This window comes from Equus caballus, chromosome 28 (assembly GCF_041296265.1).
Source record: "Equus caballus isolate H_3958 breed thoroughbred chromosome 28, TB-T2T, whole genome shotgun sequence".
NCBI classification, from domain to species: domain Eukaryota; kingdom Metazoa; phylum Chordata; class Mammalia; order Perissodactyla; family Equidae; genus Equus; species Equus caballus.
Window position 1 is genome coordinate 41,729,116 of NC_091711.1, and position 22,851 is coordinate 41,751,966.

The 22,851-nt window shown below is 60.8% G+C and overlaps 1 protein-coding gene across 3 annotated transcripts in view; it reads left to right on the forward strand.

Annotated features, from left to right (window-relative positions):
• The window catches only part of MGAT3 (beta-1,4-mannosyl-glycoprotein 4-beta-N-acetylglucosaminyltransferase), a 31,879-nt gene extending 10,784 nt beyond the window's left edge, over positions 1-21,095 (forward strand). For 2 of the 3 annotated variants that reach the window (XM_023631823.2, XM_014736838.3), the window contains exon 2: positions 16,435-21,095. In XM_023631823.2, coding sequence (XP_023487591.1) covers positions 16,436-18,043 — 1,608 coding nt within the window. In that variant the 5' untranslated portion in view covers position 16,435 and the 3' untranslated portion in view covers positions 18,044-21,095. Of the gene's footprint in view, positions 1-15,093; positions 15,115-16,434 lie in introns of those variants that run through there. The other variant, XM_070254212.1, reaches the window with a different exon arrangement.
• The last annotated feature ends 1,756 nt before the right edge of the window (positions 21,096-22,851 follow it).

The window sequence follows — 22,851 nt, forward strand, 5'->3', positions numbered from 1 at the left end:
CGCCCCCCAGGTGCAATGCATGGAACCAAGCCTCTCCAGCCATAGCTTGCTGCTGTTGCCCGCCGAGCCCTGTGCTAGAGAAGGCCCCAAGAGGACAGGGGAGGGGTGGGGCGCCCTTCCCCCCACCCTCAGGCCTTCTGGGCTGGAGATGGAGCTGAGGCTCAGCACTGAAGTGGCCCTTTGTACATTGTCCCTGGAGGATGGACGAGCCTGGCGGGAGGGGCTGGCACGGCTGGGGCTGCCTGGGCAGCACGCGCTGCTCTCAGCAGGGCTGTGGCAGCGGGCAGCTTTCTCTGGGCCGCCGCCGGAGCAGGGAGAGTATCCTGCTAGGTGTGGCTGTGCACTGGCCGGCCCTGCTGCCCCCGCCTGCCAAGCCAGACGATCCTTGTCACTCAGAGTCCGTCATCACTTCTCCTAAGTGTTCCGTCACCATGTCACAGCTGTTTATGGAGCGCCTGCTCCGGGCCTAGCTTTGTCCTGGGGGGTGGGGAGCAGCTGTGACCCGTGACCAAGGCCCACGGCACCCCTGCTCTCCTACTGTTGACGTTCTGAGCGAGCAGAGTGTGGGTGTGGGAGACAGACCACTAACACACAAACAAGCAGACAGACAACTTCCGCCGCGAGGAGGGCTGTGGAGCAGAGGACCTGGGAGGGGTTGGCCGTGTCAGCTGGCTGGTCAGGAAGGCCCCTCTGAGCAGGCAGCGGCGTGTGGAGGTCTGAGGGAAGGGCATACCCGGCAGAGGGAACAGCCAGTGCGAGGGCCCTGAGATAGGCAAGCCTGGGGTGTGGGACAGATGGAAAGGCTGGGACTGTGGGTGGAGCCAAGTGGACGAGGGAGGTGAGGTCAGCGAAGACGCAGGGACCCGCTTGGCAGTCCGTGTGGGCGGGGAGGAGTTTGGGTCTCATCCTGGGTGTGACAGGGCCAGAGGGTCCTGTAGGGAGTTGAGCAGGGGGATGGGGCCTGATGGGACTTTACAGTGACAGAATTTGTGAGGCCCAGTGCCCAGTGAAAACTCAGGGGCCATGGTTCAAAAATGTAAAATTTCAAGACAGATTTTTTTTTTTTTGAGGAAGATTAGCCCTGAGCTAACATCTGCCACCAATCCTCCTCTTTTTGCTGAGGAAGACTGGCCCTGAGCTAACATCCATGCCCATCTTCCTCTACTTTATATGTGGGATGCCCACCACAGCATGGTGTGCCAAGCGGTGCCATGTCTGCACCCGGGATCCGAACTGGCGAACCCCGGGCCACCGAAGCAGAACGTGCGAACTTAACCGCTGTACCACTGGGCCGGCCCCAAGACAGAATTTTTTAAAAAAGAGACGGGAAGGGAGGCCAGTGGGGATGAAGAGTGGGGTCGGGTCCTGGGAGGGTTTTGGAGGAAGGCACCCCAGCAGGCATGTGGCCAGGCTGTGGGGCACGTGCACCTCAGCGCGGAGCCCTGAGGGGCTGGGATGGTCCCATGTGGCAGATGTGGACTCTGAGGCCCAGGATCACACGGTGGGTCGAGGAGGGGCAGGACAGGATTTGAATCCGGCTCCCTTTGAGTCAAGATTCCACGGAGCTGCCGCCCCACCGCAGCGCTGGTCGCCCTCCTTCCCGATACGGAGCTGGGGGCATCAGGCACAGAAGTGAGCTTCCTCTTGTAGAGGCAGAGGGCACTCAGCCTCGGCCTCACTGGCCTTGCCTTTCCTCACAAGGAGCCCAGGAGGTGTGGGTGTTCTCATTGCCCTTCCGCAGATGTGGAAACTGAGGCAGGGCAGAGCTGATCTGGGCCCTGGCCCCCTGGACTTGTCTGCTCTCACTGCCTTCTCTTCTCCGAAGGGAGCAGGGCAAGTGATTTGGGTCTGGGAGGGCCACTGGGTGGGGGCGGGCAGGAAGCTGCAAGCCCAGCGCACAGGGGTCTCCGGGGGATTTATTCCCCGTGGGCCTTGGTGGGTTCCGTAGGGACATGAGCGAGAAGCCTGCCTGGGGCTGGCTCGGTCAACACGTGTCCAGGGACTGGCAGCGCGTTCCTGTTTGTGAATGGGAAGAAGCTGAGTTCTTCTCCTTCCTCTCATCGGAACTCTGTTAATAATTAATAATCTGTCCAATTAGTCATTACAGGCTTCGCCGCCCTCCCGCTGCCTTGCCCCACCCTGGCTGGACCCTGGCCTCTCCTCTCTTCTTCCTTCTCCCTCCTGGCACCTGCACCTGCCCTGCCCCTCCCCGCCTGCCTCTCCCTGCAGAGGACGGCCTTGTGCCCTGGGAAGTCCTGCCACCGGGCATCCTCTCAACTGTCCTCTCACTCGCACCTTCGGCAGCCCTACCAGGTGGGGGTTACCCCGTCTGACAGATGGGGACACTGAGGCACACAGTGCGGTGGGACCTGCCCCGGGGTGTGCCGCTCATGTGCTCGCTGGATGTTTGCTGCAGTGATGTTCAGGGCGTGTCTGAGCAGGACTGGCGCTCGCAGCCCACAGGGCAAGCAGACAGGCCGACAGGACATCTCTCTCCAGCTGCTGGGGGCTCCTGAGCAGGCTGGGGTGAGGGCCGCCCCCAGGGGAGGGAAGGGCCAAGGTGGGGTGTGAAGGAGGGGGAAGGATTCCCTGGGGTGGGACAGCACGTTTAAAGGCCCTTAGGGGGCCGGCCGGGTCGCGTAGTAAGTTCGTGAGCTCAGCTTTGGTGGCCCCGGGTTTGCAGGCTCGGGTGCTGGGGGGCAGACCCAGCACCGCTCATTAACCGCGCTGTGGTAACATCCCATATGCAAAATAGAGGAAGATGAGCACAGACATTAGCTCAGGGCCAATCTTCCTCACAAAAAAAATAAAAGATAAAGGCCCCTAATGCATTCTGTCCGTCCCTCGTCACCCATTGTCGTCACCTCCCCCCCCCCCCCCCCCGCCCCCTGCCCGCAGCGTGAAAGCTCCGGCTCCCACCCCCGTCCTCTCCCGGGGTCTTCACCTCCTAGGAGGAGCCTGGAGAGGCTCTGTGTCCGCACAGGGAATGGACGCCTTGCCAATGGTGGCCTTGGGCATGGAGCCAGGCAGTAGAATAGCTGTTTGAGGGTCTCCTCTGGGTCCCCCAGCTTCTCATCCATGGCCGGCTACTCAGAGTCCAGCCCCTGTTCCCACTCCCAGAGAGACCTTTACCTCACCTGCTCCCCTCTCCAGGGCTGCTGAGCGCTGGGCAGACTTATGGGTGGATGGCACTGGTTCTCTGAATTCAGACCTGGGCTCCCCGGCCCCCGCCCACCTTTGAGACCCTGGGTCCCACTGACAGAGAGAGTGTACATCCGGGCCCTTCCTTGTGTACCGTGCTCCTCCGTTTCCCGTCCCTGTCCCACTGCACATGTCCAGCAGCCCCTTGGAGGTCAGGGCAGAGTTCACAGTGACCTTCTGTCCAGAGAGGGAGCAGGGCGAGGCCCCAGGGGAAGCTGGGCACGTGGTTTACGGAGCATGGGCACTGACGGCCCCTGGCCTGTGAGATGGAAGTCGTAGGTGCTCCCACCTCCAGGCACCTGGCACCGAGGGTGGCTCCAGCAGGATGGGGCCACCCTACCGCTGCCTGGTTACCCATCTGTACCTTGAGCAAACGAGGAGACTGAGGCCAGAAAGACAGGCGACCCAACTGGGAAGAGGTGGAGCCGGGAAGGCAGCCCAGGTGAAGGGCAGAGCTGGCACCAGGCCAGGCCCAGGTCGGCCTCCCACATAGCCACCTAACTGCCACCTGGCTTGGCTGGGGGGGCGGGGACAGCCTTCGGCGGGAAACAGCTGCCTTCAAGCCATAAAGGCCAGGCACGTCAGGGAGCACGCCGCAGGAGCTGGGCGGGACACTGTGGCTCACCTGTGGCCAGCCAGCTTGGGGCCCAAGGCAGGTACTGGGGCAGGTGAGGGGAGGGTGGGCCTGGAGGGGCCCAGGTGGAGACGGAGGCCCCCACACTGCTGCCACTTCCAGGGCGAGCGGGGCTGGTCACTCGGGCCCCTGCACCCGTTCCCTCATCTGTACTAGCGATGGGGGCCGTGTGAGGATAGAATTAGAGAAGGCGGCTAGAGCACGTCGAGTCCCCTCCGGGCGGGCGACCTGGGACAGGCCTCAGACGCGCCCCCTGTGTGGTCACAGGCCAATGAGGGGCAGCTGTGGGCGCAGGGGCTTGGGCGTCCCCAGGCCACCTGACCAGAGTCAGGCAAACAGAAACACCTAGGGTGGTGAATGCAGGCCGTGTGGGACCTCCCCTCCCTCGGCTCTGATTCCAGGCCTGCAGGCCATTGGGTCAAATAATGGGAGGAGGGGGTGGACATGGAGGAGGAGGAGGGGGTGGCTGAGGACGGCAGTGCACAGGGGCAGGGGTGCAGCCCTGGGCAAGAGCCAGGTTCCCTGAGGGCCTTTGGGCCCCCGGAGCCTCCAGAGGCTTCCCGACGTTTTAGAGCACCAGACCCCTTTCGGGCTCCTAGCGATCCGACATGGGGCCCTGTCCCGGGTGATCTGTGCCTGTGGGAATCAGATGTGGGCGTGGCAAGGGGCAGGCCCCCCTGGGCTTTGTGAAACATGGTTGTAAATCGCTGCAGCCCTTCTTTGCAGACACCACCGTGGGGGGCTCACCTGGTACAGGTGGAGGGGCCTCGGGGGTTGGGTGGAGGGGAGCAGGTACGGGTGCAGCTCTGCTGGGCACCGGCGCTCTGTCCCCTGCCAGAGCCTAGGAGGTCCATGACTCCTGCTGGGGGCCAGGGCCACGGTGACAGGGGCCCTTGCCCTGGGCAAGGCTGAAGGCAGCAGCCTAGACTTTTCCCCCGAAATCCCGAGTGAGGCCCCCACAGGTGGGACGTGAGTGCTGCTGCCAGCTGAGCCTCAGACAGCCCCTCAGCCCATCCCCTCACCGTGCAGTTGCTAAGAGGAGAGGTGGAGTGAGGCCGGTGCACAGCCTGGCCCCTGGGCACTCGGTCAGTGCCCGCTGCCTGAAGAAGGCGACGACGGAGGCGCCATCTCCTGGGAGGAATGTCCTGGGCCCCTTGCTCCCCAGACCTGCCCAGCCCTGCCCAGCTAGAGGATTTAGCTGCATCAGGCTTGTGACCTAAGAGCGTGGTGAGCGAGATGGGGTGCCCAGGCTTCTGCCTCAGCACCCCTGAGGCACAGGGAGCGGCCTCACCACCTCCGAGAGGCCCCTTGTGCCCTTGGCCTGGGATGCTGTCCCCGTCCTGCACCGCGGCTCCTTCTCGACCTTGGGTCTCAGCTGCAATGTCCTCGGGAGGCCCTTCCTGACACCTGGCATCCTCTGTTGGCCAGTTTTCTCATTTGTCCTCGTCCCCTGCTGGACTGGGCTCTGTGAGGATCTCATCCACCCATTTGCTCCCGGCTGCCCCCAGCTCCAAGGCCTGTGCCCATCTCCCCTCGCCACTCACCCCAGGGCAGGGCAGAAGCACCGGCCGCCCGACCACAGGCCTCCTGTCCCCCCAGGACCCTCTCATGGCCCCCAGTGCCTTCTCTCCACCCTGGCCCAGCCCCACGGCCCCACGGTGGGTAGTCACACCTCTCAACTCTGCGCTGGGCGTCCACGACTTGTGTCCTGGAAGGGGACAGGCCATACCTCGGTGCCTGAAGTGCCCCCGTAGAGCTCCTCCCCCTGGCTCGTCCCAGATGTTTGCTGAATGTGCGGGCTCTGGGCTCCGGGAGCTCAGGGCCACCCTGACCTGGAGAATCCTAGTGTGGGGGATGGACAAGGCAGGGGACAAGGCCAGTCACCGTGAGTTTTGCTGTGACAGGGCAGAAGCTGGGGTTGGGGAAGATGTGACCCCTGGCTTGGTGGCCCCCAGTCAGGCTTGGGTGGGGGGATTAGAAGAAATGTCGAAGGCCCAGAAGCCAGCAGCCGCCTGCTCCTCCCACCTGCTGCCCCTGCTGCCCTTGCGCCCCACTGGGCCATCTTCACATCCCCTCTCTGGGCCACTAAGGGGACTCAGGCAAGAGCCCCACTCCTGCCATGGCTGTCCCCTCAGGACCAGTCTGCGCCTCTCCATTCCAGGCTGTGTGTGCGAGGCAGTCAGAGCCCTCAGGGCCCTTCTGAACAGACATTCTGCCACTGCCCTGGGTGGAGTACCCATCGTCCTGTCATCTGCCCTTCGAGGGTCACTCGGTTCCTTCCCTGCGTGGCCGGGGCTGGGGGTGGAGACTTGAGATGGAGGAGACCCATCCCAGTGCCCCAGGCACCTCCGACCTGGGAGTCAGAGCCCTGGGTTCTGCCTGCTGTGTGACCGTGGCCAAGTCGCTGCCCTTCTCTGGGCCTCAGTGCTCTCTTCCGTGGAGTGAGGGCTGGATTCACACAGGGCTTTCAGACTTTCTTAGTATGGAAGTTTTTTTGCAAACAAAATCTTACAAGGAACTCCAATGTGTAAAGTTGAAAAGCTGAGAGAGCATCTTAGCATCTTCTTGACTGTTTTTGGGGGGGAATGGTCCTGGGCTTTGTCTGTTTCTTCTCCTCCCGACTCCGCCTTGTCCTCTGGTCCCAGGGGCACCAGGGGGTTCCAAGGAACCTGGTTTGGGAACACCTTTGCCTTGGCCTCATGGTGCCCTTTTTGTGGGACGTTTGTGCGTCTCTGCGTCTAGCCTCCTCCCCAAAGCCAGCCCCCAGGAGTCCCCGCTCCCCCCTCAGATGCCTCGGTCTCCCTCCTCCTGTGCCAGATGTTTACCACACGTTATTTCACACCACCCACCTGGTGCTCACTGCCAGGCGCTCTTCCGGGCCCTTACGTACATGACCCCCACAGCCCTGTGACGTGGTCCCACCGCATCCTCACTTACTGATGAGGAACCTGAGGCCCAGGGAAGCGGAGACCCCTGGCGGTTTGGCTGCAGGCTCTGAATACTGCCCCAGGCTGCTGCTGTGCAGAGGGAGGCCAGCCCGCCGGCTCCACGCTTGCCTCTCCTCTGGGGCCTGGTCCCTGGCGTCTCCCGGCCTGGCTGCTGACCACCTGCCCCTGCTTCTCCTCCACCGCTCTGCTTGGCCCCCTCCTCGCCCAGGTCCCGCCCTCAGCCTCCCCTCCCATGGGACTGCCCGCGACCACGCTCCAGCCTGCCCTCTTGCCGGCCTCCCGCAGCAAACCGCGTGGGACACGGGCTGCCTCTCTCTCCCAGCACTGCCGCTGGGCCCCCGTGATGAGTGGTCCCCGTCAGCTCGGCCCTCTGCCTCCTCCCGCATCCAGCCCTACCACTCCCGCAGTAGAAGTTGGCTCTCTGCCTCCTTTCTCCTGTGTCGGGTCTATACCTGCCCCGTCCAGGTCATTAGCCACCAGCACACGTGGCTATTAAACCTAAAATTAAAATGAAATTAAGTTACAAATTAGTTCCTCAGTCTCCCCAGTCAATCTCGAGTGCTCAAGAGCCACGCGTGCGGGCTGGTGGTTCAGACCGTGCCGGCCTAGAGGGCTCCACCGGCACAGAGCGTGCTGTTGGATGGCTCTGGAAGCTAACATTTGGGTCACCCCCAGGCACAGGCTCCTGGGGTCTCCACTCAGCGCCTTCAGTGGCCGGAGGCCGAGGCCAGCCTCCCCTGTGCCCTGCCCCACCTTCTTTAAGTGGAGGCCGAGTGGGTCTCAGGCCCTGGAGATCAGTAGGTTGCACAGGTGAGCAGAGGAATGTTCTCCAAGTTGCTTCACTCTCTGAGCCTCAGTTTCCTCATCTGTAAAATGGGGATAATAATTCCCACCTCCGAGGGTGGTTCTGAGGGTGAAGTCTGCATAAACCCCCAGCCGACAGCTGGCACATGTTTACGCGTGTGACAACGGTCATGTGAACGTGAATAAGGCAAGGTGGGGCAGGTCTCCGGAGGCTGGGGTCACAACGGCCCTGAGTGCTGGATGGTGGGAACCACCGCAGGCTATGAGCTCAGCCACCCCATTAGCTGGTACCCGAGGGTGACTCATCTGTTTAGCCTGCAGTGATGTCCAATAGAACATTCTGGGATGGTGGAAATGTTCTGTGTCTTCACTGCCCATGGGCCTCTGGGGACCGGAAGCTGACATTCTGGGTGGGCCAATGACCAGTGTGGAAAGGGGAAGAGGCCCCAGGAAGCTGAGGGTGGGTCCCAGTCTTGGGAACCAACTTTCCCAGACACGTGCCAGCTGCTCTGTGGGGAAGTTCTCAGGCGGCTGGCAGGGGCCTGGGATCAGGTGGAGTGAGGGGGCCGGGTTTGGAGGAAGGGGAGAGGGCCAGGCCACAGGGGCTGGTTGTGGAGTGGGGAGGGACAGGGTTCTCCATGGAAAGGGCTTCTGGGCATGGGTCTTGGCCTGAGCCTTTAGCCAGGTCCCCACCCCAGAGCTGAGCCAGCAGAGAGAGTGGGGGGCAGACCCTCATGCCCAGGGAAGGTGGGTATTCCGGTGGCGTTGGTGCCCCATCTGGCTGGTCCAAGAACTGGCTCCACTGGAGCCCTGCCTCTCCCCTCTGGGCCTTGGTGTCCTTATCTGGGGATGAGAGCAGTAGCCACTGTCCCACCTGCTCCCTCATGAACGGGGTCTGCCAGGACTCTGGTCACCTGGGACAGATGGGGTCCTTGGCCAGGGCTGGCCCCTCAAGCCGACTCCTTCCCTCTGGGAAGTGCTAGGGGAGCAGAATTCCTGGGGCCTGGGGGTCATGGGACACCAGACCCTCTTTGGCTGGGCTGTTCATGGAGCAGGACCCCCAAATCTGAAGCCCCTCTGGGCCCCCGGTCCACCTCTCAGCAGGTGCAGGGCGCCCGGGGAGTCTCGGTTTCCATCTGTTTCACTCCCACAAGGCCTGTGTGGCTGAGCAAGTAGCTTAACCTCTTGCAGCCTCCATTTTCTCACCTACAAAACGGAGACACACATACCTGCCTCCAGGCTTCCCCGTGAATCAACCCCTAATGTCTGCTCAGCCCTCGCAGAGACCGTGCCTGGCCCACAGCGTCTTGGTAAATGTTCACCCACAGCCTAGATGATGCGTTGGCTGTAGAGTGAGGCGTGCGTGTAGGCTTGACCCTTGTGGAGCCCTGCCTGATGGATACAAACGGAAGGAACGAATAAAATGAGGAGAGGTGAAGAAATAAACACAGTATGAGTTGTTCCCCGCATCTTGCCGGAACTCTGGAATCGGTCATGTTCTGTAGCCACCTCCTCTGCCCGTCTCTCCACGTGGGATTGTGGAACCTCACATTGGAAGGACCCTTATTTAGTGCCAGAGTCAGCGGGAGGTGGTTGCTGACTTCTGATCCTTGAGATGCTGACTTGCTCTGCTTAACCCAAAGGAAGGATGCGGAAACTCAGGGAGGCTGATTAGGGCCAACAGAAGGCAGAATTCCTAGCAGCCCAAAGGGCTCGGAATCGGTGCCACTAAGAAGTGGACAAGCAGAGCCAGATGGCCACTTGGCAGGGGCACTGGTCTGGGGTGAAGTCACCCTCCAGGGGGCTCCAGATTCTTTGGGTTCTGGCCTCGGGTCCTGAAATCTCAGTGAGTCACAGAAATGCCCTGTAGGGTGGTGGGTGCCAGTGGTAAGCAGCCCCCCGTTGGCCCAGGCCTTTAACGAAGCCGGCCAGGAGCAAAGCCTGGCATGTTCAGTGGGGTCGTCTGTGTTTGGTCGTCTGGAAGGAAACCCAGTGGGAGGAAGGAAACAGGCGTTTCAGATCATCTACCACGTGCCAGGCTCCAGGCAGGATTCTTTGACACCACAGCTCGTCCAGGTCTCCCACAGGACTGCAAGGGAGAGGATGACATCTTCCTCCCACATCTGAGAAGACTGAGGCCCAGAGAGGCCAAGTAACTTGCCTGAGGGCGCACAGCTAGTAAGTCACAGGGCTGGGCTTCACGCCAATCCTCCCAACTTCCAGTGACAATGGAGGCCAGTACTACTGAGCATCGGCTGTGTGCTTGGGCACGGCCACTAGTCCCTTCCATGGAGTAACTCGTTTGAGTCTCACAACAGCCTCATGAGATAGAGACTGTTATCCCTCCATTTTACGGAGAGGGGAACTGAGGCACGGAGAGATAGAGTCTCTTGCCAAGGTCAGAAGCAGTGTTCAGATCCAACATCATAACCACTGGCCTGCCCTGGGTCTCAGGAGCTGCATGGAAACTCCATGCAGAGTTTGCTGCACAGATGCATCTCCTGCCTTCCTGAGGGAGGCGGGCAGAGCCCTGGGGTTGGGTGGGGCAGGCCTGGACTGGGGTGGAGCACAGGGAGGAGGGCTTCGGCTCACGGTCAAGGTGCCCTTTCAAGCAGATGTGCTAACTCCTCGAGAGGTGGTAGGGTCCATCCCCAGAGGTGCTCCGGACGAGGGGTTGAGGATGGGCGGATTCCTGCCCAGGAGTGGAGACTGAGGGTGGGCTCTAAGGTGTCCCCCCATGGATGTCGCAAAAGTGCCCTAGGCACCTACTTTGTGTCCGACACAGACCACAGCTGGCCCTTCTCCCAGCTAGAGGAGTTGAGTATCCCATGGCTGTCCCAGAGCTGAGACGTCAGGAGTCAGGTGTCATGAGGCAGGTGGGGAAGGGAGGCCAGAGGGTGTCAGACAAGGGAAGTGGCAGTTAGGATATGAGCCACTGAACCACAGAGGAGGCTGGCAAGGGCCGGGGTGAGGCCGGCTGAGGGCACCCCCAGGCCGAGCTAGGACCCTGGTCAGCGCAGGGGAGCTCAGGACCACGGAGAGCTCCACGGGAGGCTCCTGTCAGGCTGGTGACAGCTGTCAGGGTGTGTCTGCACCCAGGAGGCTGCCGCCCGCCTGGCCCACCCCGAGGTCACAGCCTGCCATCTCCAGGAAGTACCTGTCTTCTCTCTGGCCAGGAGCCCCCACTGGACTCAGCCTGAGCCCGCCCCTGAGCTCGTGGCTGAGCCATGGGGTTTGGGGTCATCTGCTTCCTTCTCTCACCCCATCAGCCTTCCAAGGAGAGCCCAAGGAAAAAGGGCAAGAGCAGGAGCAGAGAGAAGTGGGAAGAGGGAGGGAAGGAGGAAAATCTGCCCAGCCGAGACCTTCTGGGCATGGCCACGGCTGCAAGTCAGCACAGGGAGGAGGCTCCGGGTGGGCTCGTGCTGCCACCATCCTGGGTCAGGGGCAGCCTCAGCCTCCTGCAGCCATGATTATCTGGCTCCCAGGAAGCACTCAGCCCATCCGCTACTGACTTCATGCAGGAGACCCCAGCCCCTGGGGCTGGTGGCAACTCACGGAGCATGGGGGGCGGGGGTCCTTCTAGAGAGGCTTCCTGAGGGCCTTGCTATTCTTCCCTCTTCCCCTGGAGCCCCAGGAAGCGGGGTGCTGTTTCCCAGCCCACGCCCCGGGAGGCTCAGGGTCTGCCCGGGCTCAATTCCTGAGCCCCTACTCTGCTCCTTGCTGCTCTGAGACAGGACAGCACCCACCGGGGCCCAGGCCCTGCCAGGGGCTCCCCTCTGAGTCTTTGCTCATGCTGTGCCCCCGCCTGAAGGCTCTCCCTCCTCTCTGCCAGGCTGGGGAAGAGTAATAGCCATAAGAAGAGTGAAAGCTTATTGGGCGCTGACTATGTGCTGGAAACTTTAGGTGGGTTATTATTGGACCCTCAGTTTGTAGATGAGAAAAAAGAGGAAGGTGGTTAATCTGCCGAAGGCCGTGCAGACAGGAAAATGGCAGAGCCAGGATTTGAACCGGGCAGTCTGGTGCTGCAGTCGTGCACGTGGAAGCGATGGTGAGCATGGTCAGCAGGCCCAGGGCTGTGCAGGGCACTCTTGTTGAGCACCTGCTGTGTACAGCTCCCTGCCCCGGCGAGCTCGTGGTCCAGCTAGGGAGACAGATGTCGGGGGAGAAGAGCCCAGCATGGCGAGCCTTGGGAAAGGGACAGGGCTGTGGGTTGGCCTCTCTGATTGTGTGTCCCTTTTGAAGTGGGCAGGACAGGAATGGTTATGTCCATTTTCTAGATGGAGGAGTTGAGGCTTGGAGAGGCCAAGTGAGCATGAGGCTCAGGTTCACAGTGGCCATATGAACCCAGATGACGGTTCAGTGCTCCCTGTGGGGAGTCAGGAAGAGGGTTGGGAGGGCGCAGTCCAGGTTCAGGCCTGGGGCAGAAGGAGGCCGGCTCTGGCGCAAAGCAGGCACCCGAGAGATACTCCGTGAATTTTATTGACCTGAGTGAAGGCCTTCGTGTGGCCTCTGAGCTGCCGGAGAATCAGCCGCAGCAGGAGAGAGACAGGACGGGTCTGTCCTCAGAGGGCAACGGCCCAGCCCCTGGGAGACCCCCAGTCCTTCCTCAGCTAAGCTTGCTTCTCTAGGCAGGTCCTGACCACCACGCCCCACCCCGGGTCCCGAGTTGCTGGAGGAGCTCTAGCTGATGTTTCCTGGGAAGCATGGGGTGGGGGTGGGCAGTGGTGGACTGGACAGTGCCCACCCGCAGCTCCCACTCCCAGAGCCTCGGGGGACCTCACATCTGAAGCATTGCTCGCCTTGCCCCCATCCATTCTGTGAAGCTTCTAGATGGAGCATACTGTGGAAGGGACCTGACATTCTGATCCAGAGACCAAGGTTACAGCCAGGCTCTGCCGTTAGCCAGCTGTGTGACGGTGGCCACGCCCTTCACTCAGCCTCAGTGTCTGCCGGGCTCTGCCATTCACTGCCTCCATCCACGAAGGCTGTTGGGTGGGGAGGGGTGGCCTCCGCCCTAGTCAGGGGCTACTCCATCCTTCTGGGTCCTGGAGCCACCGTATTGGACTCCTCGCTCACACTTTGAACTTAAGGCCACCCCAGTCTCCCCTGGACATCACAGCAGCCTCCTCTCGCTCTCCCTGCCCCGCCCTTAAGGCGACAGTCTGTTCAACAGAGCAGCCCGAGTCAGCCTGTTCAGACCAAAGTCAGGTCATGTCCTTGCTCCGCTCAGCATCCCCCATGGGAGCCACGGTCCCCGCTGTGGCCCCAGGCTCTGCGTGGTCTGGGCCCGCCATCTCCTTCCCGTCCACCCTCCTCCTGACTCCGGCTGTTCCTTCTGCCTGGAACCTTCATCCCCTGCACCCTCCCTTTCTTCAAGTCTCGCTTTTCCCCGTGCGGCCTGCCCTGACCACCCTGCTGGTCACTGAGCCACCCCTCCTGTCCTTTGCATGGCTTCATTTTTCTCCAGAGCATGACTCTGTCTAATGCATGATGTTACCTGACTCACTTATTCTCCGTTTGTTCCGTCTCCTTGCCCTGCTTAGCCCCGTGTGTGCTCCACGAGGGCGGGGGTTCTTGTCCACCTCGTCCCCTGTGCTCCCAGGCCTGGCACAGTGCCGGCCACATGGCGGGCTCTCAACAGGTGGCTGCTGTGTGAACGGATGACGGGCTGTGGGAGCAGCCTGCGGGGTGTTGTGTGGTCCAAGGCGATCGTGGCTGTTCCACCCCCTGGATGTCTTCACTGGTCACTGGTGGACTCTTCGTGGGGCCCCTGTCACCCCGCTTGGGTTGAACTTGGCAGATGGAAGGGGCCCAACAGCTTTACCACGGGATGAATTTCCACTATTGACCCCACAGAATCGAGCCTGATCCTTGCTAATTGTGTGACACTGAGCATGTGCCATCAGCTTCCTGGCCTCAGTCTCCTCGCCTGTAAAATGGGGCGACAGTGGTACCTGCTTTGTGTTGGAAGGACCCAGTGAGGTTGCTTGTGCAGTGTGCTCAGGACAGTGGCTGGCTTAGAAGCTTCATGGTTACACCTGAGGGTTTCTCAATGAAATATAATGGAGGGAGAAATGCTGCCAGCTGGGCCTAATGTGGTTTCGCAGCTTTAGCCCACAGCCGGGCCACTAGGCAGGGACTCGGTCTCAGCTGTAAGGAGGGAGAGAGGCTCTGGCTCGGAAACAGAACAGCTCAAGTCCTGACTCGGCCACCTTCTTACTGTCCTTTGGGGAAAGTCTTGTCATCTTGCTGAGTCTCAATTTCCCCATCTGTAAAAACAGAGCAGTTACATGACCTCCCAGGGTGATTGAGACCCTGGATGCGAATGCTTATTTATTTATTCAGTTTCCTATTTATATGCCTCTCAGTCAAAAGGGTGTATTTGAAGCACTAGTTAAAACACATGAAGATAAGAGAAAAAGGAATTAGGCCAGAAGAATAAGAGTTAAAAAAAAAATACAGGCAGCCATGAGCAATGGTGTCCCAGAAAATGTGGTCTGAGAGGTACTGACTTGCTCTGGGCTGACCACCGTGCATTTTTGAGCTTCCTAGCAGCCTGAGTGACAAGGGAAACATGCTCAGTTCCATGATTCTCAGCAGCAAGCCAGGCTGGGGCCTCATCAAGGGGCCTATGCCTAAAGGCCCCTGTGAGTCAAAGGGAGATTCCAGGCTTTGGTGAGTCTGTGCTCCCAAGGGCACAGCCCGCCAATTGTTACCAGATCCTGAAAGCCAGCCTGGCTGGAGAGCCGTGGGGCAGCTGGGTCAAGGTGACCACGGCAGAGCCACAGGGGCCCCATTGCACCAGGCAGGGCGTTCGCTTGCCTCCCTGAGCTGCTCTTACCAGCTAAGGCCTGTGTTCGTTGCTGCTGGAGGATTTGGTCTGAGACGCAGCCAGGCCCTGCCCTGCCCAGCTCACGGGTCAGTCGTCCAACGAGGGCTGGGATTGGGGTGTGCCCCACAGAAGCAGAAGTGGGAGGAAAACAGTCTGCCAGAAGGATCGGGGCTGCCTTGCCAGGTCCTGAAGCCCCTTGTGTGGGTCCCTCTCGAGGCTTCTGCCGTGCTGACCTCAGTTGGCAGTGCTGCCTTCTGCCTGGTCCTGGCCATGGCAAGAACGCCTGTCCACCTGCCTGGATCAGGCCCCACCCCTCGGCCTGTCCACACCCTGCCGGCTGGGTCTCCCTGCCTCGCTTTGTCAGAGCAGGGCTGGAGTCCACTGTGGAGAGAGGAGCCCAGGAGACCCACTTCAGAATGTTGCTGAGGAGCAGCCCTGCCTCCCGCCTTCCCAAAAGCCAGTGGGGACCAGCCCCGGCCCTGCCCTGGGACGGCTGACATTTAGCAGAGGCCAGGCCCCCACCCCCGATTGTCCTGCCTGCAGTCAGCTGTGCCAGCCACCGCGGGCAGGCTCCAGGAGGGCCAGGTACTTCAACTGGAGGAGGGGAACATCTTGGACCGAGAGCAGTCCCACCCTGGCCAGCGGGATTGGTGACTGACTGTTCCTCGCTCGTGTGCTCAGGACTCCTCACAAAGGTGAGGCTGGGGAGGGCGTGTAGCACAGAAGTCGAGCCGCCTGGAGTCGTGGCCCTGCTTTGTGACTGCCTGCCTGCCCCGCCTGGGTCCAGCACACATTGAGCTGCTGGCTCCAGCCAGAAGTGCTCCCTGGCTGCACAGATTCATCAGATAAACAGCACGTCAGAATAAAGGGTGGAGATTTAGTTAATAGTCACACGTCCGTTTCAGTTTCCCAGTTGTGACAAATGTGCTGTGGTCGTGTAAGATGTCAAACGAGGGGAGACTGGGTGAGGGGTGGAAGGGGACCCTTTGCTCTATCTTGGCACCTTTTCTGATAAGCTACAAATACTCTAAAATAGTCTACTTAAATTGTGAAAACCGTGTCCCCAGTCCACAGCCATAAACTATCTGATAAGTTAAACCACGCAAGTGAGGGGAGCATGGTTCCATTCCTGACTCACTCAGGAGCAGACAGCGATTCATTCGACACAACCCTGGAATTGTATGTGACCTTTAAAAGGAAGTGGCAGATTTATTTCTACTGATGTGAAAATCTCTACCATTGATGGAGGAAAAACTGATTGCACCTAGCGTCCGATAGATAATATTTGTGAAAGCTATTAAACCAAGAACATAAGAGTTGCATATAAACCAGTGATACATCTCAAACGGATCAAATTGTTTCTGCCTGGACGTCAGTCCAGCACAGGGCGGGGGGAATGCAGGGGAACTTTTACTTGGTTTTATTCTTCAAATATGTTAGAATTAAGTGTCATCCCTTGAAGCCTGTGAATTTTTTCAGTGAAAAGGTATGAAAAAGATTTGTCTGGAAGGAAGGAAGGACGGACAGACAAGGACAGCACCTGGGCAGGGCAGGGCAGGGCAGGGGCCCGGTGTCCACAGCCGGCTCCCCGCCTCTCGGGGGCCTGTGAGCCCTCTGGGGCAGCTTCTGCACTGCAGGGTCGAGCTTTTCCCAGGATGCACTTTGTTCCTGGAGCAAAGCCTAGCAATGCAGCTGGTCCACTCAGGGAGGGCGGGCCAGGTGGGGGAGCAGGCTGCAGAGGGGGATGTGCGGTGGCCTGGTGGTCTCGGGGGAAGGGCTGTGGGAGCAGGGGTGTCCTGAGCCAGGAGGAGAGTTTCCAGGGGTGCTCGGTACAGCAGGCTTGACCGCTGAGGGCTGGAGGTGACTTGATGCAGTGACATCGGGCACTGGCCAGGACATTCAAACAGGGTGCCAGCAAAGGCATCCTCAGGCCCCTTCCTAGGAGAAGAGCCCCGGGCTCCGCCCGCCAGGTCTGCAGACCCCTGACCCGTCCACTGTCTCCCTCTTCCCTGCAGGATGAAGATGAGACGCTATAAGCTGTTCCTCATGTTCTGTATGGCCGGCCTGTGCCTCATCTCCTTCCTGCACTTCTTTAAGACCCTGTCCTATGTCACCTTCCCCCGAGAACTGGCCTCCCTCAGCCCGAACCTCGTGTCCAGCTTCTTCTGGAACAATGCCCCCGTCACGCCCCAGGCCAGCCCGGAGCCGGGTAGCCCGGACCTGCTGCGGACCCCACTCTATTCCCACTCGCCCCTGCTCCAGCCGCTGCCGCCAAGCAAGGCCACGGAGGAGCTCCACCGCATGTACTTCGTGCTGCCCGAGGACACCACCGAGTATTTCGTCCGCACCAAAGCCGGGGGCGTCTGCTTCAAACCAGGTACCAAGATGCTAGAGAAGCCCCCCCTGGGGCGGCCAGAGGAGAAGGCGGAGGGGGGCGACGGGGGCTCCTCGGCCCGGGGCCCGGCCCGGCACCTGCTGAGCGCCCGGGAGCGCGCGGGCGGCCGCGGGGGCGCGCGGCGCAAGTGGGTGGAGTGCGTGTGCCTGCCGGGCTGGCACGGGCCGAGCTGCGGCGTGCCCACCGTGGTGCAGCACTCCAACCTGCCCACCAAGGAGCGCCTGGTGCCCCGGGAGGTGCCGCGGCGCGTCATCAACGCCATCAACATCAACCACGAGTTCGACCTGCTGGACGTGCGCTTCCACGAGCTGGGCGACGTGGTGGACGCCTTCGTGGTGTGCGAGTCCAACTTCACGGCCTACGGGGAGCCGCGGCCGCTCAAGTTCCGGGAGATGCTGACCAACGGCACGTTCGAGTACATCCGGCACAAGGTGCTGTACGTCTTCCTGGACCACTTCCCGCTGGGCGGGCGGCAGGACGGCTGGATCGCCGACGACTACCTGCGCACCTTCCTGACGCAGGACGGCGTGTCCCGGCTGCGCAACCTGCGGCCCGACGACGTCTTCATCATCGACGACGCCGACGAGATCCCCGCGCGCGACGGCGTGCTCTTCCTCAAGCTCTACGACGGCTGGACCGAGCCCTTCGCCTTCCACATGCGCAAGTCGCTGTACGGCTTCTTCTGGAAGCAGCCGGGCACCCTGGAGGTGGTGTCGGGCTGCACGGTGGACATGCTGCAGACGGTGTACGGGCTGGACGGCATCCGCCTGCGCCGCCGCCAGTACTACACCATGCCCAACTTCCGGCAGTACGAGAACCGCACCGGCCACATCCTGGTGCAGTGGTCGCTCGGCAGCCCCCTGCACTTCGCCGGCTGGCACTGCTCCTGGTGCTTCACGCCCGAGGGCATCTACTTCAAGCTCGTGTCCGCCCAGAACGGCGACTTCCCCCGCTGGGGAGACTATGAGGACAAGCGGGACCTCAACTACATCCGGGGTCTGATCCGCACCGGGGGCTGGTTTGACGGCACGCAGCAGGAGTACCCCCCCGCCGACCCCAGCGAGCACATGTACGCCCCTAAGTACCTGCTCAAGAACTACGACCAGTTCCGCTACCTGCTGGACAACCCCTACCAGAAGCCCAAGAGCGCGGAGGAGGCTGGGCAGCGCAACAAGGGTCCCGAGGGAAGGCCATCTGCTAGGGGCAAATTGGACACGGTCGAAGGCTAAGGCTGCATGATCTTACACGGCCAGCGGCACGGCGAGGGTGGCGGTGGGCGGCGCCCTCTCCTGTCGTCTTCCTGCCTCCCTCTGTCATCTGGCTGGTTCTTGGGAGGACCAGCAGTGGATGGGTGGGGGCGTCCTCCCAGGTAAGGCCTTGTGATTCAGGATCAGGCCTGTGAGCTCACAAAACATCCTTCCTGTCAGGAGAGGGGAGTGTGGTCCTTCGGCCAGCGAGAGCGCTGTGGCTGGAGGTGCCAGCGAGAGTGCATGATGGTTACAGGGTAGCAGGGGAGGGCGGGCGGGGGGAGGGAGCCTGCAGGAGCTCCCCAGGGCAGCCGGGTCAGAGCTGCCGCCCCCACCCGGGAGAAGCCCACCTGTTTGACCTCCTGGGGCTTCAGAACTGCACTGGGCAAGGGGGACTCCAGGAAGTCCTGGGCCTCTGTAGATAGAGGCGTTTGGGTCCAGGAGGAAGAGGGGACCTCAAGGTGGTGGTGGGGGTGTGTGTGGAGAACGGCACTGAGCTGGGAGGAAGCGCTGATGGAGGCTCTGCGGGGTCCTCAGGAGTGTTGGGCCGGAGGGAGCTGAGACCCCCCCCCCATTGCCCCACAGGACACCACTGCCCCCATGGCACCTCCCCGGCCCCTCCTGAGCTGACGGGTGTGGGGCTTGGGGAAGCCCAGGAGTCTTCCTTTGGGTTTCAAACCTGGCCTTGACGTTCCTTCTCCCTTTCTCTGTTGCTGTCTTGTGGGCTGCCCACTCAGTCCTTGCCAGGCCTGGAGTCCAGGTCTCGGGGTGGGCTGGGAGCCAGCAGGTCGGACCTAAGGTCAGGGGTGAGGAGTCGGGGGAGACTCTCCACCATCTCAGGGGGAGTCACCCTCGTGCCCTTCCTTGGGGCTGGTGGGGAACCAGAAAGGGGTCACGAGGCTGGCCTAAGAGGGATGTTAAAGCCAGTTATATGTCATCTCATTGCCCTTAGTGTGCCTCCTGGAGGCGGGGGGTGTATTCGTTGAGTAGATTCTAAGCTGCTGTAATTAAGAGACCCCAGAACACAGTGGTTTAAGCAAGGTGAGCTTGTTTCCAAGAACAGTCCAGAGGGAGAGGTCCAGGGCTGGTGGGACACACTGCTTCCCTTCATACACACCATCCAATTTGGGATGGAGGGGTTGCTCCAGCTCCCACCATCACATGTGCATCCAAGCCCGGGGAGGCAGAGAAAGGCAAGGGAAGTGCACACCGTTTCCTGTTAAGAGATGGCACAGTCACTTCTGATCGCATCTCACTGGCCAGGACTTAGTCACGTGGCCACAGTAGCTGCAAGGGAAGCTGGGAAAGGTAGTCTTCAGCTGGGCGGCCGTGTACCCAGCCTCAGCCTGGGAGTTCTCTTGTTAAAGGAGGAGGAGAGGAGGGGTGGGGGGTGAGGAGCGTCCCTGGCACAGGGGGAGGGGCGAGAGGGTCGGAATGACTGTTGAAGTCAAAGGATCCTGCTCTTGTGTTCAGAGCTCTCAGAACAACCTGCGCCTGACCCTGCTGCCAGCCCAGGGCTGGGTGCAGGGAGAGCCTGCAGCTGTGGGAAGAGGAGGTGCCCCCCTCCTTGAGGCTCCCTCGGATGTCTGCCCAGAGGTGCCCAGATACAGAGCCTGCCTGTGGAACCGTATGTGTCTGTGCGCGTGTGTGTGTATTTATGGGCATGGGTGCATGCTTGGTGTGTCCTTGTGATGTGTCTGTGTTGGGGTGTCCCTGTACATATAGGCTTGTGTGTGGATTTGGGAGCAGGGCCCAGGCTACCCTTCCTCAGGACCTGGAGCCTGTGGCCACACCTCCTGCAGCTCCCCAAAATGACTGAGGCAGAAAGCCCTTAGGGAGCCGGGAAAGCAAGGCTGATGGGGGGGTCTGTCTGTCTGTCTGTCTGTCTTTCAGTCCAAGGAATGCTGAGAGCTCACTACCTCCCCAGCCCCTCCTGGCCCCAACCACATTCTTTCCACCTTGTCCCCCCAGCTTCCAGCTGGGACTTTCCCTGAGTGTCTTACTGGGGGTTTCCTGAGGAGAGGAGCGTGTCTTCTGTGCCACGGCTCTGTCTGGGGAAGTGCCAGGGGCTGGCATGGTCTGGGGAGCTGGCAACGGAGCAGCCTCTGGTGGGTAGGCATGAAGCAGACTGAGGGGGCTCTGCTGCCCCCCCCTCCTGGGAACCCCTCCCTTGGAGTTACAGCAGCCTCCCTCTCTGGTCCCTCTTGGGGCTGAGAAGTGGCTCAAGAGGTCAGGGTGTCCCTGTGGCTGTGGGTAAGCCCAGGCCAAGGCCTGCTCTTCCCAGCCACGGCTGCTGGCCCTCTGGATGGGCAGTCTTTGGGGACTGAATCGTGCCTGAGCCCCAGCTGGGGCCTCCCTCCTTGACGGCTTCCTCGCCCCCTGCCCCTGGCACCCCCAGCTGTGGTGGAAATGCCCCCTCCCACCTCGGCCTCCCGTTTCACCAGCTTAGGGGCCGGGGAAGGAGAGGGGAGGAGCCCAGACCTGCCAGGCCCCGCCTACCCTCCAACCCAGGGCCATGGTGTGGAGAAGACAGCTGTCAGAGGGTGGGGGGCCAGGCATGGGGTTGGGGAGTTTCAAAATGATCACATCATACACTGGGAATTTTGGGGGGTGGGGGAGCCATGGGCCACTCCCCCAGTATGGAGGGGAGCCAAACAATGTGAACGTCAGCATACCGCTGGCCCTATCGCCATATCCAGATTTCTTTCCTGGGAACCACTGGCCCTGTGACCTCTAGACTCAAGGACCCCCCCCACAGGTCACATTGGTTCCTGGGGCAGGCGTTGGGAGAGCTTTAGGGGCAAAGGTGACAGTTGGGGTGGGGAGATAGGACTCGCCCAAGCAGAATGCAGGGCCCTGGGAAATGTATAATTTAAAGACACGAATAATAATAATAGTATTATTTTTTTTGTAAGGGAAAATCAATATGTACATTCTGAAATCATTTTCTCTGTAAATGGTTGGATTTCATTTCACCCTTAAAGGGATGCCTAAAGGAGAAGATAATATTAATAATAAAAACAGCTACAAAGTCTGGAGGGTGTGCGTGTGGCTGGTTTGGGGGTGCTCCGGGCAGGCAGGGATGCCAGGGCGTGGCTCTGGTCTTGCTAAGACACCTCGCTGCCAACTGTTGGGTCAGCGGGGCTTGAGCCTTCCCTAGGACTGGACAGCCGGTGGGAAGGGGGCGTGCAGAGCGCCTGCATCGAGCGAGGCAGTTACCCTGCACACCAAGGGAGCATCCTTCCCTCCCAGGGGGACGGGGGCGCCGGACCGAGGTCCACAGAAGGCAGAAGAGCGCCTGGAGCCAGCGGCACCCACCCTCCCGAGGTGGGCGGGGACCCCTTTGGGGATCTAGGTGAAGGCTTTGGTGCCTCTGCAGAGAGGAGAGGGATTCTCCCACAATTGTGCTCTCGGAGCATCGAGACATTGTCAGGGGTCCCAAGGTCACACAGCCGCTTGGTGGCAGGACAAGCCAGACCTGGATTCCCAGCCTGGGTCCTGTTGCCACCCTCTGGGGAGGTGCGGATGGCCTCCAGGATCAGTCATCTCTCTCCCGTGGAGCTGACCTTGCACTTGTGCTGTGATGGTTCCTGGGACCGTGGGATGTGGGGGCTTCCTGGAGGCTCCCTCTGGGCCCTGTGGATACTGGCATTGTCCTCGGGAGGGGGCCCTCTGGGTATTTTCTAAGCAGAGTCTCCAAGACGGTGGGAGTGGACACACTTTGAACTCTGCCTTGGTCCCCTGTGGGGTGGCTGTGCGGCCTCCATGTTAGAAGGGGAGACCGAGGCTGGAGTTGGGGAGGAGTGGCACAGCGTTGGTGGCCAGAGCACGGCCACCGTCTCCTCAGCACCCGAAAGGTTCTAAGCACTTTACCTGCGTAGCTGTGGCCTGGCCTCGGCCACACTCCCAGAGCCCAGGGAGGCGCCCCTGCGGGTGCAGGACTGAGTGGAGGAGATGCAGGTGCCCCGCTCAGCCACAAGAGGGCGATGGGGAGCCACCGGCCGTTTGTGATCCGGCTCACAACCTTCCAGTCACGGCCGAGTGAATCATCACCAGCCTGAACATTTACAGACATTATTAAAGTGCTTATTTTGTGCCAAACTCTAAGCAAAAAGATTTCCCTCCCCGCCGTTCCTGTTTTACAGATTGGGCACATTAAATAATTAGGCCGTGAATGGCCGAGTCAGGGTTTGCCTAATACCGGAAGCTGAGCTCGTAGCCGCCAACCTGCACGCCCTCTGTCAGTATCCACAGGGAGGAGGAGGAAGATGGAGGGAGAGGCAAGGAAGGGGGAGGAGGAGGGGCTGGTGGTGATGCCTGGGCTAACGGCCAAACACCATCCAAGCTCCTAGCCCAGCCAGGCGCAGTGGGGGCGGGGGGGGGGGGGGGCGGTCAGTGGACCCTGAGAGAGGACGTCCCTATGCTCAGGAGGACCACGGTAAGTGGCGGAGGTGAAGGCTGGTGCCAAGTCATCAGAGCCCGGGGATGGGCATTGTGCTCTGGGAGCATCAGGCACAGCTGTCACCCTCAGCTCGATGTTCAGGAAGGTGTGAGAGGCTCACAGAGTCAGAGGATAACAGAAATGTGTGGCAAGCTGAAAAGCCCATGAGGATGGGAGAGACACGGGCAGTACTGACGACCGTGGTCAACTCAATCATTAAAGCGCCGGAGGGTCACTTCCCAGGTTAGGGCTTGAGCTGCGGGCAGGCAAAACCCCCAAATCCTGAAGGCCCGTCATCCCGGAGCCCACCAGGAGTCCGCACCCATGCACCCCAAATCATGGGACATCC